This window comes from Podarcis liolepis (genome assembly GCF_965112155.1).
Source record: "Podarcis liolepis genome assembly, chromosome: 7".
Lineage (NCBI taxonomy): Eukaryota > Metazoa > Chordata > Lepidosauria > Squamata > Lacertidae > Podarcis > Podarcis liolepis.
In genome coordinates, this window is record NC_139561.1 from 77,607,332 (window position 1) to 77,623,875 (window position 16,544).

Here is a 16,544-nt window from a genome sequence, read left to right on the forward strand (position 1 = left end):
ATGAACATGAATGGGAATTAGTTCTTTTATGGACATGTTGAACTTGAACTAGTTCCAAGCTCTGATATGGACAGAGACCTGATTTCAAGTCTTGTTTGTTCTGATGATGTTGTCTCTGGTTTCTTTGTTTTCTAAAAAAACAAGAAACAACAAAAAAAAAAGGAAAATTAAAAGCACATATCCCTCAAAAACAAAACAAAAACAAAGAAAGAATAAGAAGCACCGATCTGGAGTTATTTGTGGCAGGAGGACACCCAAAACTCCCTCTCCTCCAACTATGTTGAAGATGAACCAGTCTTTCTCTGTTTCATAGCATCCTAAAATACAAGGAAATTTGTGGGTATGTGTATGCTTACTTCCCGAGGAAAAACCCTCCCCAAAGGCTCAGGCTTCCCCTACCCAGCCACCCAGCTGGTGAAGTAAAGAAAAGATTAATCAGTACAATAAGGAGGCTGAGAGAAAACAGGCTTGTGGTTCAGGTTAGGACACCTAAATTTGGACCGTTGCCTACAGCTTTCCCATGCCTGGATTAAATGATTTTTTAGAATAAAAATTAGAACAGTTGGGGAAATCATTGCAGTAGGGAGGATTCAGGAAAAAAAAACATTTCTCATAATTTTAATATTTATTATTTCATTGAGATTAAGTCAATAAGGTGAAAGGAAATAATAGAAATCAAAGGAGGAGGAGAATACATTAAAACATTTTTAAAAGCAGCAATAACAAAATAACCACAAAATATACTAAAGGCTACAAAACTATATAATGTAGTATATTTTTGCATGGATAAGCATGTCTCGCAGGATCCCACCCAAGAAGATATCTGTGTTAGATCTTGTTTAATTTGACTGCTTCAGATTTTGATATCTCCTCATTAAGATCAGTAACTTTTTGATCCAGGGCTGTAATTTTAAGATTCAACTTTGATAATTTATCCCTGAGATATTAATTCTGCATCACAATTTACTTAGGCGTATCAGCAATAGAACTCTCTGAAGCCATTTCTCTTCTCTTCTTTTCTCCATTCTTTATGTTTTGCTGCTGCAGATTTGCTGCATGTCGGAGGAGGAGACATCTGTCATTTTAACACAGACAGGTAGGATATAAGAAACCTCTAAACTGGTTAAAAATTGTCCAGGCAGGCTACTAATTAAGCGTTGTTACAATAGGACTGCCATATGTGTGGGATTCATCCGTTGGAAGTAGTGTCCAGGCAGAATTCTTGAAAATTGGTAAAAATGTTTGCGAAATGTCAGAAGTGTTGATTTTTTGGGTTAGATTTCCTTTAAAATAGCTCAAGAACTTCTTTTGTTTTGGGGAGATTTTGCCAAAAAAAGCTCATCAACTTTGCCCTCCCCATCTCTATAACTTTGCCCCCCCCCCATAAGCGAAAAGCTCAACAACTATTGTCTCTAGATTTTCACTTTTTGAAATATGGCAACCCTACAAGTGCTGAGCTGAAGAGTAATAAAGGGAGCATGCTAGGATGCCATGTTGCAAGACCGGAAGTAGAACTTGTGAAGAAAGCAATAGATTGATGCTATGGTAGAAAGATGAGATTATGCATGTTGTACCTGGATGTCTCTTCCCAGGTAGATGTATTGGCTGTTTACTTGCGTCTCTTGGGCTCAGCAGCCTTTGCCAGAACTTTCTCTGCATCTTTCACAGCGTTTTCCAGGAAATTCTTCAGCAAGTAGAATGTGGTAGCAAAAGAACTGCCCCCACCATAGAGAGACCCCAACACAGGTATGAAATCCAGAACCAGCTCTACCACTCTGATTGTTCCCCACATTGCTGACCTCTTCAAGATATCCATGACAAATTCTGTTGTGATCATACTGGTGCTTGGGGTATGTTCAATAACAGATTTCAACTCCTCAACAGGTTTCCCCACACGATTTGCTAGTATATTGAGGGAATCTTCATCCAAGCCAAAAACTTTGCAGATATCCCTCATGGTCACAGCCACGATGGCAATGTCACAACCAAGCGCGAGGAATGGGAGAGGAATCAACCCAACAGAACAACTCACCATGGCTTTTTTCCATATCAGGCTCTCCATAGCAGCCTTTTTCTTTTTAATGCTATCTTTTGTTAAAATTGGAAGAGACATAATTAAAACATCTCTCTTGATTTCATCCTGTTCCTTTTCAAAGGTCTCTTGAAGCAGGGGGAAATCATACTTGCTGAAATCCCAATTCGATATTAGAAAGACCCTTGGAGAAGACTCACCTAATGCCTTCAAGTTATCATAGCTATCTTTCCATATAATGTCAAGAGTCTTCTTCTCAGACTGCATCATCTCATGGATGTCGTCCACATTGATGCGTTTTGACCGCCTGTAGTTTTCTATATCGATATCCACTTTGCTGCGCACATAGTAGAATTTCTTCTTATTTTTACGGATCTCAAGAGCCAAACTGGTTTCATGTATAGTGAAGCGATCTGAGGCGATGATGATGAAAAAATCATACTTGCTGAAATTGACCTTCTTTAGGTATTCCTCTGCATTAAATTCATTTTTTCCAAGTCCTGGTAGATCCCAAATTTTGACTTTGGGGAATGCAGGGTGTGTATATTCTTGTGGCACCATTGTTGTTTCTGTCATCCCAGTCGGAGCTGCACCCTTTTCATCATCTTTCATTCCCCGCAGGGCATTGACAAAAGATGATTTCCCGGTACCAGATCTTCCTGTGATGGCAATTTCCAACGTGGCATTATTTAATAAATTTGACTGCTCTTTAGCTTCAGCTGAAACAGCTTCAAATGTTTTACTCTTGAAAGCAGACTTCACTTGATCAAGGTCTATTTTTATGGTTTCTGTTGTTACTGTTGTTACGGCAGTATCCATGACAGTGATTCCTTGTGGCTCAGTTTATCTGTGAAAGAAAAGAAAACTACAATAGTTACCGTATTTTTCGCCCCATAAGACGCACCTGTCCATAAGACGCACCTAGTTTTTTTGGGGGGAAATAAAGGGGAAAAAAATATTTTCCCCCCAGGTGCGCTGCGCTACACCAGGAGCTTGGGGCGCGCTGAGCTCAGCACGCCCCAAGCTTCTGCGTGCCGGCAAGGTCTCCGCTAGCGTGGGAGAGCCGGGCGCCTCTCCCAGGGCTAGCGGATCGCTGTGCTACACCAGGAGCTTGGGGCGTGCTGAGCTCAGCGCGCCCCAAGCTTCTGCGTGCGCGCAAGCAGTCCGCTAGCCTTGGGAGAGCCGCGTGGCTCTCCCAGGGCTAGCGGATCGCTGCGCTACACCAGGAGCTTGGGGCGTGCTGAGCTCAGCGCGCCCCAAGCTTCTGCGTGCGCGCAAGCAGTCCGCTAGCTCTGGGAGAGCCGCGGGGCTCTCCCAGGGCTAGCGGATCGCTGCGCTCAGCGGCGTAGCGTGAGTTGTCAGCACCCAGGGCAAGGCAAGCAATTTGCGCCCCCTAACCCGGGGCAAGGCAAGTAATTTGCGCCCACCCTAACCCCTAACCTGCCGATCTGAGGCGAGTTGCCGCTGGCGCTGCCGCCCAAACCACGCCGCTTGCCCGGAGGAGGAGGGGGGCAGAGAGGCGAGTAAAATGCTACATGGCCCAGCAGCTGCAGCAGCAGCAGTGGAGGTGGGGCTGTGAGGAGGGGCTGCCTGGCGCGTCCTCCGCGGCTCTGACGCGCGGGGCTGAGAGCCGCTGCTTGCCGGACGCCTTCAGCCCGGGCGCGCACACAGCTCGTCGGTTTCACGAGACATGGGGCTCTACTACAGCCTGCGCCCGAGGCTCTTCGGCGACTCCGGAGACAGCGAGCGCGCCCCCCCAGATATTGCGCCCGGTGCGGCCGGCCCCCCTTGGACCCCCCCACACTACGCCACTGGCTGCGCTACACCAGGAGCTTGGGGCGTGCCGAGCTCAGCGCGCCCCAAGCTTCTGCGTGCGCGCAAGCAGTCCGAAGCACGGGGAGCCCGAAGCACAGGCTGCCGCCCCAAGCCTTGCGCACCCGGTGGGACCTCCTGCCGGGTGCGCGAGGCTTGCAGACACTCGCCCGAAGCAGGGGGAGCCCTCCCGAGGGCTCCCCGTGCTTCGGGCGACAGGCTGCCGCCCCAAGCCTCGCGCACCCGGTGGGACCTCCTGCCGGGTGCGCGAGGCTTGCAGACACTCGCCCGAAGCAGGGGGAGCCCTCCCGAGGGCTCCCCGTGCTTCGGGCGACAGGCTGCCGCCCCAAGCCTCGCGCACCCGGTGGGACCTCCTGCCGGGTGCGCGAGGCTTGCAGACACTCGCCCGAAGCAGGGGGAGCCCTCCCGAGGGCTCCCCGTGCTTCGGGCGACAGGCTGCCACCCCAAGCCTCGCGCACCCGGTGGGACCTCCTGCCGGGTGCGCGAGGCTTGCAGACACTCGCCCGAAGCAGGGGGAGCCCTCCCGAGGGCTCCCCGTGCTTCGGGCGACAGGCTGCCACCCCAAGCCTCGCGCACCCGGTGGGACCTCCTGCCGGGCGCGCGAGGCTTGCAGGCATTTGCCCCATAAGACGCACCCCGATTTCCCCTTCATTTTTGGAGGGGAAAAAGTGTGTCTTATGGGGCGAAAAATATGGTAAATGAAAGCCTTCAACACACATTTCTGGACATATTTACAATCCATGGTTTATGGGGGGGAAATCAATTTACATAGGACATATCTCTAAGACCAGTGGGTTGTTTGAGCAGCAGTTGGTAGTATTTCAATAAAGTGAAGAATTGTCCCTGTTGTCAATCTCTCAGAAATCTCTATGTGCATGCATTCACACATAACCCTTAAAACAAGTTTGTGTGGGATGTGGGTCTTTTTTGAACTCAAATTATTCATTCCTCTAGAGATGTGTCTAAAGGAAGCATTTACACCCCTCTAAAGATTCCCTTTTTGGCTAAAACTTTGGATAAAACACTTCATAAATAAATAAGTCAATGCACTGTGCATATCCCTCATATATTCTGGCCAAGTCTTGTCCTGCCACTTTTACAAAAGTCACCAGTAAAAAAAAGAATATTTTTAGAAATGTCATCAAGGGGGAGGTAAAAAAAAGGAGTCAGAGGGTCGAAATAAGTGATGCAGAAAGAGCCCAGAAATATTCTTAAAGGTCATTAATACTGGGGAAAATATCCACATTGGGTTCTTGTCAACTAACTTTTATTCAGCAATGACTCAATGAAATTAATAACCATGCCTAAGGTCCATTGATTTTAATAGATTTACTCTGAGTAAATGTTAGTTGAAAACAACCCATTATCAGCAACATTATCTTGTCCTGAAAGCTATATAAATATAATGAATAAATAAATGAAATACAACTAAAAGAAAAAAGAGCATAAAATCCTTTTTAGAATTAAAGACATCCGAGGACCTAACTGCATGATACTTAAGTGTGGGGTGTTATCAGTGGAGTTTTGTTTGTTCATCTGTCTGTCTGTCTGTCTGTCTGTCTGTCTGTCTGTCTGTCTGTTTTAATTGATATGGGAAGGTGATTTTGCAGCAGGACTAAGGTGCATGGAGAAGGGAAGTTTCATATTTCATACCACAGTCATAGAAGGATACGGAAAGCCCCAAAAGAGCGTCTTGTTAAAGTCGTAGAAACATAGCACTGTAGAGTTGGAAGGGACCCTGAGGATCATCTAGTCCAACCCCTGCAATGCAGGAATATGCAGCTGGTCCATACAGGGATCAAACCTGCAACCTTGGTGTTATCAGCACCACGGTCTAACCCACTGAGCTATCCAGGCTCATCAGGCAGCACCAACCCAGAACCGAGAGAACCTTCAGCATCTTCTGCCCTGCCTTGAACCCTTGTCATGCAGTTTCTCTAATCAGAAGTAGCTCACAGATACCATTTTTGCACGTCAGCAAGTGCTGGGGCACAGCCGTGGTCCTGCTGCTTTCTTTCAGGAATAATACCCATCAAAGGGGGGGGGGGCTTTGCAGAGGGATATATTGAATTAACACGCGAAAGAGAGACGGCTTGCATTGGCTTCAGGGCAGTTACTTAAAACTCTAAAAGTAGGACTAGCTACTTGTGGCATGCTATTTATTCCCTTTGCCGCGGAGAAGAAGGGCAGCCTTCTAGAACATCATTGCTGGTAATAATATAATTGTTTACAATACGATATGATCAGTCCTTTTTTAGGGGGGTGGGACGCAGGGGTACACATACCCCTAAACATTTTGTTGTTACCACCTCTAATGGCGGCTTCCTTTCTTTCCCAGAAAGGAATCAGGAAGATGTTAGTGCACACAACCTCATGCCAATGTGGAAGTTACTGTGAGCTGTCAGCTGTGTAATATGAGGTAATGCATGTTCTTTGCACTTCTGTCGATTTATTGTATTTATTTCCCCCGACTTGAACTATAAAAAGGTGGTTTTGGATGGTCAAATGAGAGTACCCCTAAACATTTTTAAAGAAAAAACTGGATATAATATGATATGATAATATAATAATATAATATAATATCACAATATCTATAATAGAATTAATGTAATAACAATAAAAAGGAAAAAAGGAAAAAGGTAAAAATAAAAAAGTAAAAGGTAAAAAAACACACCCAGCAACAACAATCGTTCTGCCAAGCAAGAAGCTCAGAGTCTCCTTTAAGGCAAACAAGCTAAAAACACACACACACACAAACCAGAAATCATGAGAAAAGTTCAACTCCTTACCTGCTGCTGGATCGATTTTTTGCAGCCAAGCTCAGTCGTCTTCTCGGAGGATTTGCTTCGAGGTTTCTCGTGCTTTTCTCTTACCTTCTCTCATTGTGTGCTCTCTTTTATACCCTCTTCCTCCTGATCTTCACATCACTAAAAGCAAAAAAGAAAGCAAAGGTAACCAGCAAGGATGAGATAAGATCGCAACAACTAGCCGAAGCCGCATTCCTGGCCAGAGTCCAAGCAGCCCGTTTGCCAGCGGGGATGCTGCCTTTTCTGGAAAGTCCCATAGGATCACCTGTGGAAGCATCCCATAGAAGTAATCCTTTACCTCTGCTGTTGTTGCCTCTGTGCCAGTCTCAGCAGCACCTGAGTTGTCGGCACTTAAGCCGCCTGGCATTGATGAAAGAGGACTACCCAGAGCCTGGCCTTACTGCTACTGCAGTGTAGAATATTTGCAAAGGAGCTACAAATTTCCCAGTTTTTTTAACCTTCAAGAAGAAGAAGAAGAAGAAGAAGAAGAAGAAGAAGAAGAAGAAGAAGAAGAAGAAGAAGAAGAAGAAGAGTAGTAGTAGTAGTAGTAGTTTGGATTTGATATCCCGCCTTTTACTCCCTTTAAGGAGTCTCAAAGCCAACATTCTCCTTTCCCTTCCTCCCCCACAACAAACACTCTGTGAGGTGAGTGGGGCTGAGAGACTTCAAAGAAGTGTGACTAGCCCAAGGTCACCCAGCAGCTGCATGTGGAGGAGCGGAGACGCGAACCTGGTTCCCCAGATTACAAGACTACCGCTCTCAACCACTACACCACACTGGCTCTACTTAATCAGGTGCATTCATTTCAGCCGGTGTGCTCTGAGCTTGAGTAATGTTGGATAAAATCCATAGGCTGGGGTGTAAATGGCAAGCTGGGGGAGCAGAGCAGTGCTATGAGGAGAATTCGGCTGATCAGGGCATGTGACATCCATGGTTGCACAACCAGACGTGCATCTGCAGTACATCAGATGTGCACTGGGCAATGCAATGACAACAAGGTTCTGCCTCCTATCTGAAGCGTGTCAAGTTATTTCCTCCAACCCTCTCTAGACCTATCCTGTTATTTGCATTAAAATAGATATGGGGGGGGGCAGTGAAAGGATGGCGTTAGCATGTGCAGGGACACACTGTTCTGCTAAGGGAGCCCTTTCAACACTAACTTGTCTACTGTGGGCCTCCTGCACATCATTTGTCACATGACCCATTTGCATTGCAGAAAATTCTGAGAATGGAAAATCATCATGGAAAGGTCTTACCCAAATACCTTCAATGAAGAGGAAGTCCTTGAAAAGATGAGGGATGACTTCAAGAAGCAGCTTAGGAAGTGCTTCAGGAACACCATCCCTCAAGTCCTTTTGATCTCTTCCTGGGACCTTGGCAAGTATGACTTCCCCCGACTGGTGGAGACCTTGGAGAAAGCTCTGCCCTGCCTGAAGAAACTTGCATTCCTGCTCAGCCTTCCCAACTTTTCATCTGAGGTCATAGAAAAGAAGAAATATGTGCTGAAGAGCCACCTGTGGAAAATATCTCTGGCATCTGCTGGCATCAATGAGATTCCCATTCCAGGCCTTCCTCTGGCTTGTGATGTTGCCCTCTTGCTTGGGTCCCTGGTTGCCTTCTACAAGAGATTTGAGCTGGATGATGGCTCCTTAGCTAGGCTGGCCAGATTGGCCAGGAAGCCTGTTGAAGAACTGAAGGCTGTGATTAAGTATCCTCAGAGGAAAGAAATGACCAGGGATCTGGTTATAAAGAAAATAACCGATTATGCAAAAGAATTATTCCCGCCTTCGCTAGTTAGAAGCTTGGTAGCGGCAGGGGTGTCTTTTGCCATCACTTACTGGATGCTGTCGAGCTTCCTGAATAATCTAGCTGAGGATGCTGAAAGGGTCATCTCTCAAAGTGAGACATTCTGGGTTAGGTGGCCAGGAGTTGCCTGCACACACAAGTTTCCACAGGGGCTAGAAATTGTTTTAAAACATACAGTCTTAATGGCGTTTGATATCCTTACTACCTGTCTCATTGCCCAGCAGTCTCCTTGCCTGAGCCAAAAGAGCTTCTCAGAGGGGGGGTTGAGGAGTCATAGACTGCTGGTTTGGGGGGACTTCAGCATCCATGCCAAGGTGACCAGCTCTGGGGTGGCTTAGGACCTCATAGCTGCCATGACAACCATGGGGCTGTCCCAACATGTCAACAGCCCAACCCATGTGGCAGGCCACACTCTGGACCTTGTTTTCTCAACTGGGCAAGAAGAGCGTGATCTCAAAGTGGGGCATTCTGACATCAGTCCCTTGTCATGGTCAGATCACTTCCTGTTGAGATTTATACCTTCAGTACCTTTTCCCCCCTGCAGAGGTGGGGGACCTAATAGGATGGTCCACCCTCAGAGATGGCTCTGGGGGGCTTCCCATCCTGCCTTAGTACCAAAATAGACATGTGATAAGTGCGTTGGGTTCATCTTAGGGCGACCACATTTAAGTTTCGTTTTCTCAGAAATCACCTGTTTGAGCAGAGCTGTGTGCTGCTCAAGCGGGGGTGTAATTTATGCTCCAAGATAACAAAAAGCCACGACTACTTTCCCCTTTCCAAGATTAAGCGGGGTAAATAAATAAACAGCAAGAGGATTTATTGCTCTGTTGCTGAGCAATACATGATTGCACCAGTTTATTTATTTTTTTATCATATCTCAGAGTCCGAAAGACCCATAGTGTTAGCAGCATTCTGCCATAGGGAATTTTATTAGCGCCAATCGTTTCTGAACTCTTACTGCAGTACAGGGTGTCAAAAGATTTCAGATTAAAATTGCCACTGCTGGCATTCAGAGCGTGGGACAAGAGATTCCCACTGCAGACATTTCTCTGTTGGCTTTGCAGATGCAGATGCAGATGCTACTTGCCTGCCTGGTCTGCAAGGAAACTGTGTTGGGGGATGTGTGTGGATAGAGCTCCAGCTCCCAAGGCTGCAGGAAACTGGAGGACCATCTGGGGGAAGGGAAGCTGAGTCTCCCTGTGTGAGGCTGTAGAAACCCTTGAAGGGATAATGCCTGAGGGCCCTGCATGATGTCCCCTAAGGCTGAGGATGTCAGATAAGACACAGGCTTTGCTGTCAGTCTAGGTCAGGATCACTCTGAGGAGAGTTTGGTGTCCTTCCTGCCTGCCTGATTTGCAAAGCCAGCGTGTCGTGCAGGCTCTAAACCCGCTCTGCACCCTGCAGAATGTTATAACTTTTCTAAAAAACAATTTCTTCCTCATGTTCAGTCTTGTAATTTGAATCTTGTAATAGTTCAGGCCCTACCCTTTGGAGAAGAAGAAAACAAGCTTATTCCTTCTTCCGTATGACAACCCTTGAGATATTTGAAGATGGCTATCGTATCTCCTCTCAATCTAGCTCCTTCAAAGGTTCCTCATAAGGCTTGGTTTCCAGAGCTTTGATCATCTTGGTCGACCTCCTCTGAGAATGGAAAGGCATCATAAGGGATGTTATATGGGTTCATATGCTCAGACCTGTCAGGTTTCACTGTCAAGGTCCATGAACTGGCAATGTCCATGAACTCACAGATAGGCTGTGCCTTGTTGTAGCTGAAGATCAGCAGTGTTGGCCGTGTATCACTGGTTTTGATCTTGGAATGACATACATACTTCTGATGGTAGACCCCGAACAGAGACTGAAAACCCCCATGCAGTTTAAAATCACCAAGGTACTTTGAGCTTATCTCTGACAAAAGCCTAATAAACTGGTACAGGCACGTGTTTCTTACTAAATGCTCTGCTGCTGATTATTTGCAACTTTTTATCCTGCATAACCTTGGAAGGGGAAAGTAGCTTTGGGCTTTTATTATACTGTAGCAGAAATTAGATGCTGTTTACAAGTTTTCCTCTCCCCCTCCCCTGCCCAGCACACAGCTCTGCTCAAACAGGTGCTTTCTGAGAAAACAAAAGCTAAATGAGTCGCTATAGGTACTCCTTATTGTAAATCATTTGTAGCTTGAAGCTGTTTGTCCAGGCCTGACCATCTGGAGCAGGAGAAAGGAAGCTTGCACCGCCCTCCATATGGCAGCCCTTGAGATATCTGAAGATGGCTATCATATCTCAGAGTCCAAATGCCCCATAGTGACAGGCGAATTCTGCCACTGGGAGTTTTACTAGTGGAAACAGTTTCTGAACTCTTATCGCAATACAATGTGTACACACTGTGTACAATACACTCAGATTAAAATTGCCACTACTGGCACTGTGGGCTGGATAGGAAAAGATGCTGCTGCAGCCGCTTCTCAGCTGGCTTTGCAGATCCAGCTGCTTCCTGCCTGCCCGGTCTGCAGGGGGTGGGGAAGAGCAACAGCTCCCCAGGCTGCAGGAAGCTGGAGGAGAAGCTGGGGGAATGGAAGGCGAGCCTCTCTGCGTATGGCTGTAGAAACCCTGAGGTGTAGCAGTGCCCTGATCCCTTGCATCATCTCCTTCTCAGGTTAAGGATGGCGGATGAGACAAAGGCTTTGCTGTCCATCTAAGAACACTCTGTGGGGAGTTTGGTGTCCTGCCTGCCTGCCCGGTCTGCAAAGCCAGCTTCTTGCTCTAACGTCGCTCTGCACCCTGCAGAATGTTAGAACTTTTCTGGAAAAGAAACTATTTCCTCTAAGACGCCCTAAACCCCCACAGCTTTAAAGCCCTTCCACTTGATGCAGCCTATCAATATAACAATGCAAAAGTCGACAAGGAAGCCATCAAGGAATAATATTTCTATGCTGCCTTTCAGCTCTAAAAGGAGTCCCCCCCCCCATTTATTCTGACTGTTTCTTTCTTTGCTCACTTTCCCATCTTTCAACCATTCCTGCTATGTATTCAGCAGTGAACGGTTGCTTGAAAGGACAACAATCAAATATACAGGGAGTGGAACCTTGGTTCTTGAACTTAATCCATTCCGGGTGTGTGTTCGACTCCCGAAACCATTCAAAAACCAAGGCGTGGCATCTGATTGGCTGCAGGAGCCTCCTACACTCAAGCAGAAGCCATGTTGGATGTTCGGCTTCTGAAAAACGTTCGCAAGCCGGAACACTTACTTCCGGGTTTGCAGCATTCGGGAGCCGATTTGTTTGACAGCTTCTCATCAAATCATTGTAGCCATTTCAGGGGGTTTAGGCAGGAAAACTGAGAGGCAGATGAAGCTGTACAGGAATTTCAAGAACATTTGTTAAAGCTGTTTACTTAAGACGTTGTAATAACTATAATGTTGCCTGAACCCCAATTTCTGTTTGGTAAGAGATTCCTGGGGTTCCAGTGCTAACCCAGAACATGGTTTCCTTGGAATGCTGAATGGAGTTAAACATTAATGTGAGTAGGGCCTGGAAATGAACTGGCAACCGATGCAGCTGTTTTAAAAGAGGAGTTAGATGCAGAAGGCATTAACTGCTGCAATATTTCTGTTCTTGTTTAGGTGTGATAAATCTCACAGAAGAGCAGCCATGGCTTGTAAGAGCAGCAAACAAGGCACATTAGCTCAAATGAATCAGCCATCTGGCAAACGTACCCTTGATATCGCCATCATAGGGGACTCAGGTGTCGGCAAATCATCCCTGGTCAATGCCCTGCGAAATATGGCAGATGATGAGGGTGGTGCAGCTGCGGTCGATGTAACAAAAGGTACTATGGAACCAACGGAGTACTTGTACCCCCAATATCCAGATGTAACTCTTTGGGATCTAACAGCTGAAGCCAGACTTTATTCAATTACATATCTTCAACTCAATATGAAATCAAACATGTTTAATGTTTCTTTTTTCTGTGCTATTGTGGCTGTACCCTTATAGAAGGATGCAGAGACCATACCTGCCCTCACCTTCCTCTTAAGAGCAGTATTGTGGGGAGAAGGATTATCATCAGAATCATGGGATGGGGAGGGAAAGTTTCAAACTCTCCTTGGCCTGCAAATCCCTTCTGGGCTGTTGAGCTGACTGGGGAAGCGCTGAGAGTGCAGAAAAGGAGGCTGGACAGCAGAAGTTAACAGTTAGAAATCGAGAAATCGTAGAATTCGAGCATGCATTTCCCCCCGGAACAAAGCAAAACTGTCACACTGCCCACTCTCCTCTCCCCCTTTTACTTCAAAAATGCTTTCCTGACACTAATGCAGCAGCCCCTCTATTCTCCCTTGGTTTGAGGGTCATCTCTCAAAGGGAGACATTCTGGGTTAGGTGGCCGGGGAGAGTCGCCTGCAACACAGCGGCTGGAAATTATTTTAAAACATAGTTAAAAGTTTGAGATTCATAAAGTTAAGGACTTGCAGCCATTTTGAACTTTTTGTTATGGCATTCTTTAAACCTTTAAAACATGAGTCTCGCTTCCTCGTTCAGTCTGAGGATAGTAGAGCCTACAGACTATTTGGGCTACGAAGGATTTTGTGAACTTGGGTTTTGCATATGTGCTTTTGCTTTTTTGGTTAAAACACACTGGAACATAATGGTCATGGCCCACTGCAGCAGCTCAGGAAGATGCATGGCTGGTAGTTGACACTTTATTGGCAAGAGAAACACTGACAGCAGCTCCCACAGGGTGACTTCTTCTGCACGGAAGCCGCTGCTGCTCATTCCTCTTCAAGCCCCTCCTGGTTCTAGGAAATGGCGGAGCAGGGTAAGGCGGGGAGTCAACTGGCCCATCCCTTGGCTGGACAGTTTCTTCTTCCTCCACCGCATCCTGCCCCAGCTCTTCTCTTCTTCTTCTTCTTCTTCCTCCCCCTGGTCTGGCTCCCATAAACCAGGGGCTCCCTTTCCTGGGTCAGCCTCCTGGCCCCCTGTCTCCGCCACATTCACAATCCCTGACATCTATTCTCTGAGGAAGAATAACCCAAGACGTTATGTTGCCTGAGATGAAGGCCAAGATGGCCGCTGCCCCTCCCTCCATTCCATGGGCAGAAACCAACTGGATCAGCCACTGAATGACTTCAGAACACGGGCAATGGAGCCCTGACCTCTCCTCACGTGAGGGAAATGGCCTTAGGGGACTTAGGCAGGCTGTTTCCAAAGCGGTAGCCATGTCGGTTTGTTGAAGCAAAAACAGCAAAGGCAGACCCTCCAAGTATCCGTATTTTCCAGGGATGTCCCTGATTTAGAGAAGCCGCCCTGGTTTCTGATTTGATTCCGGAATATTCCGCTTTTCCTTAGGATGTCCTTATTTTCATTGGAGAAATGTTGGAGGGTATGGAGTTATCTGACCCCTGAGCTGCCTGAAGGCAATCTTGAATGGGGAAGTTATTTAAATGTTTAATGTTTTATTATGTCTTTATATTTGTTGGTAGCTGCCCAGAGTGGCCAGCTAGCCAGCATGGCCAATGAAGCCCAAAACATCTGGAAGGCATCAGTTTGAGGAAGGCTGTAGGGATCTTCCAGCTGTCCTTTTTATTGAGAATTCATATCTGAGCTCATACTGGAGTGATTATACATGATCCCACTTTCAATACCCTTTGCATCTGCAAATGTTTTGGGATGGTCATACTGCTTCGTTTGCAATAGGCATGGGTCCATAGTTTCATGCTAAAGCCAGTGTGGTGTAGTGTTTAAGAGCGATAGACTCGTAATCTGGGGAACTGGGTTCGCGTCTCCGCTCCTCCACATGCAGCTGCTGGGTGACCTTGGGCCAGTCACACATCTCTGAAATCTCTCAGCCCCACTCACCTCACAGAGTGTTTGTTGTGGGGGAGGAAGGGAAAGGAGAATGTTAGCCGCTTTGAGACTCCTTTGGGTAGTGATAAAGAGGGATATCAAATCCAAACTCTTCTTCTTCTTCTTCTTCTGCAACTTTTTCGTAGCACAAATGTTGATGGGTGTGTATGTTGCCCACTTTTGTCACACTACAGAGCAAGAGTGACCTTCCAGATGGCAATAATAACCGAGTGACATTGGGGAAGTGTTGCAGAACTATTAATAGAGTGGCATGGTATCTGGATGGCCCACTATAAACCACCCACTCATGCATTATTACTGTGTCAATGACATGTCTCAAGGCAAATCTAAAAAAATGTAGTATAAACACTGACTACTGGGAAACACTGGCCTGCGAGCGCTCCAGTTGGAGAATAGCCTTTACCAAAGGTGTCATGGGCTTTGAAGACACTCGAACTCAGGATGCAAGGGAGAAACGTGCTAAGAGGAAAGCACACTTGGCAAATCCACACCATGATCAACACCCACCCAGAAACCAATGTCCCCACTGCGGAAGGCCGTGTGGATCCAGAAGTGGCCTCCATGGTCATTTACGGACTCACTGTTAAAACCATGTTTATGGAAGACAACCTTACTCAGCCCAGAGTAATTGCCAAAGAAGGAGGGGGGTCCAGATAATTCACAATATTTCTCATTTATGAGACTTTCATGGAAAACTGAAAGCTGATTAGTAAGGGTGGCCAGGAGATTACCGTATTTTTCGCCCTATAGGACGCACCGGCCCATAGGACGCGCCTAGATTTTGGGGGGTGAAATAAAGGGAAAAAATTTATTCCCCCCCCCAGGCGCGGGGCTGGGGAAGCTCGGGCTTTCCCCGACGCCAGCCCCCAGAACAGGACCCAGAGCGATGTCGAAGCTGAGTGCAGCTTTGGCATCGCTCTGGGAGCTTACGGGGCTGGAGGAGGGGCTTCCCCCTCCCCCAGCCCCCAGAACGGGACCCAGAGCGATGTCGAAGCTGAGTGCAGCTTTGGCATCGCTCTGGGAGCTTACGGGGCTGGAGGAGGGGCTTCCCCCTCCCCCAGCCCCCAGAACGGGACCCAGAGCGATGCCGAAGCTGCATGCAGCCTCCCCGCTGTCCCCCGAGCTTGTGGGGCTGGCGGTGGGGCTCTCCTGAAGCCTGCATTCACCCCATAGGACGCACACACATTTCCCCTTCATTTTTGGAGGGGAAAAAGTGCGTCCTATAGGGTGAAAAATACGGTAATTTAACCAATTAGTTTATTTCATGAAAACTTATACCCCACTTGAATCTAATAAAACCTCAAAGCAGTTTGCAAAGAGAAAAAATAATAAAACCAAGAAACAATTATAGTCATGCTTTAAGATATGCAAGAGTTAAAATACTAAAACAGACTAAAATTACCTCAACTTTCTATTTCACCAATGTGGAGGCTCCTGTCTAGCTGAATGCCCTCCTTCAGTTTGAGTGTGTATGAGGGAAAGAAAATTCTGAAAGAGATGTTGCATGGGGCTTGTGATACAGAGCTAACTCCTGTTCCTAAAGAAAAACAGCAAATGCAGCATATATATATATATATATAGAGAGAGAGAGAGAGAGTAGGAGAGAAAGTGAATGCTGCAGCCTCCATAAATTCTAACTTGAGACCATCCCTGCAAGCAGGTTCACATAGGTCACTAGTTTTTTCTAGTCTGACATCATATACAGAGCAATTCATCAGTAGACTGAAAGAAGTATGAATAGGAAAAAGTCCATTTGTCCCAAAGTCTCCTTACAGTATTGGTCTTAATCAGGGGTCTGCAACCCGTGGCTCTGGAGCTGCATGTGGCTCTTTTACACCTTTGCTGCGGCTCCGGGGTGGATACTAGCGAGGGGAGGAGGTGCATTGTGCGCCCCGACACTCCTCACTGTGGCGGGCGCTGTACTGGCTGTGACGTCGTATGGGGGCGGTGCATGCGTTAGTCACGCACCGTCCCGACGTCACCTTCCCGCCCGCTACATTGTAAGGGGCATGTACGCTGGTCACTGTTTTGAAGGGGAGTGAAGAACACACACACACACACAAAGGTAACTTGTTAATTTAACGTTTATTTCTATTAGGAGGAGTAATTCTGAGGGGTCAAACAAAGAAATAATAGTAAAAAGTGACAAAAAGGTTATTTTTATAATGACGTGTTTTGCAGCTCCCAGTTGTTGTTTTTCTGGAAATGG

General features: G+C 46.8%; 3 protein-coding genes across 6 annotated transcripts in view; 1 reads left to right on the forward strand and 2 right to left on the reverse strand.

Moving 5' to 3' along the window:
- Positions 1-7,065, reverse strand: part of LOC310712397 (interferon-inducible GTPase 5-like) — a 99,481-nt gene extending 92,416 nt beyond the window's left edge. The window contains exons 1-2 of one of the 3 annotated variants that reach the window (XM_083515414.1): positions 6,655-7,058; positions 607-2,879 (exon numbers count right to left, since the gene is read on the reverse strand). In XM_083515414.1, coding sequence (XP_083371540.1) covers positions 1,610-2,851 — 1,242 coding nt within the window. In that variant the 5' untranslated portion in view covers positions 2,852-2,879; positions 6,655-7,058 and the 3' untranslated portion in view covers positions 607-1,609. Of the gene's footprint in view, positions 1-606; positions 2,880-6,654 lie in introns of those variants that run through there. The other 2 variants (XM_083515412.1, XM_083515411.1) reach the window with 2 other exon arrangements.
- The window catches only part of LOC310711154 (uncharacterized protein), a 116,594-nt gene that overhangs the window by 50,986 nt on the left and 49,064 nt on the right, over positions 1-16,544 (forward strand). The window contains exon 2 of the mRNA XM_083512622.1: positions 12,097-12,302. The gene's annotated coding sequence lies outside the window, so the exon portion shown is untranslated. The remainder of the gene's footprint in view (positions 1-12,096; positions 12,303-16,544) is intronic.
- The window catches only part of LOC310712404 (interferon-inducible GTPase 5-like), a 38,517-nt gene that overhangs the window by 16,422 nt on the left and 5,551 nt on the right, over positions 1-16,544 (reverse strand). The window lies entirely within an intron of this gene.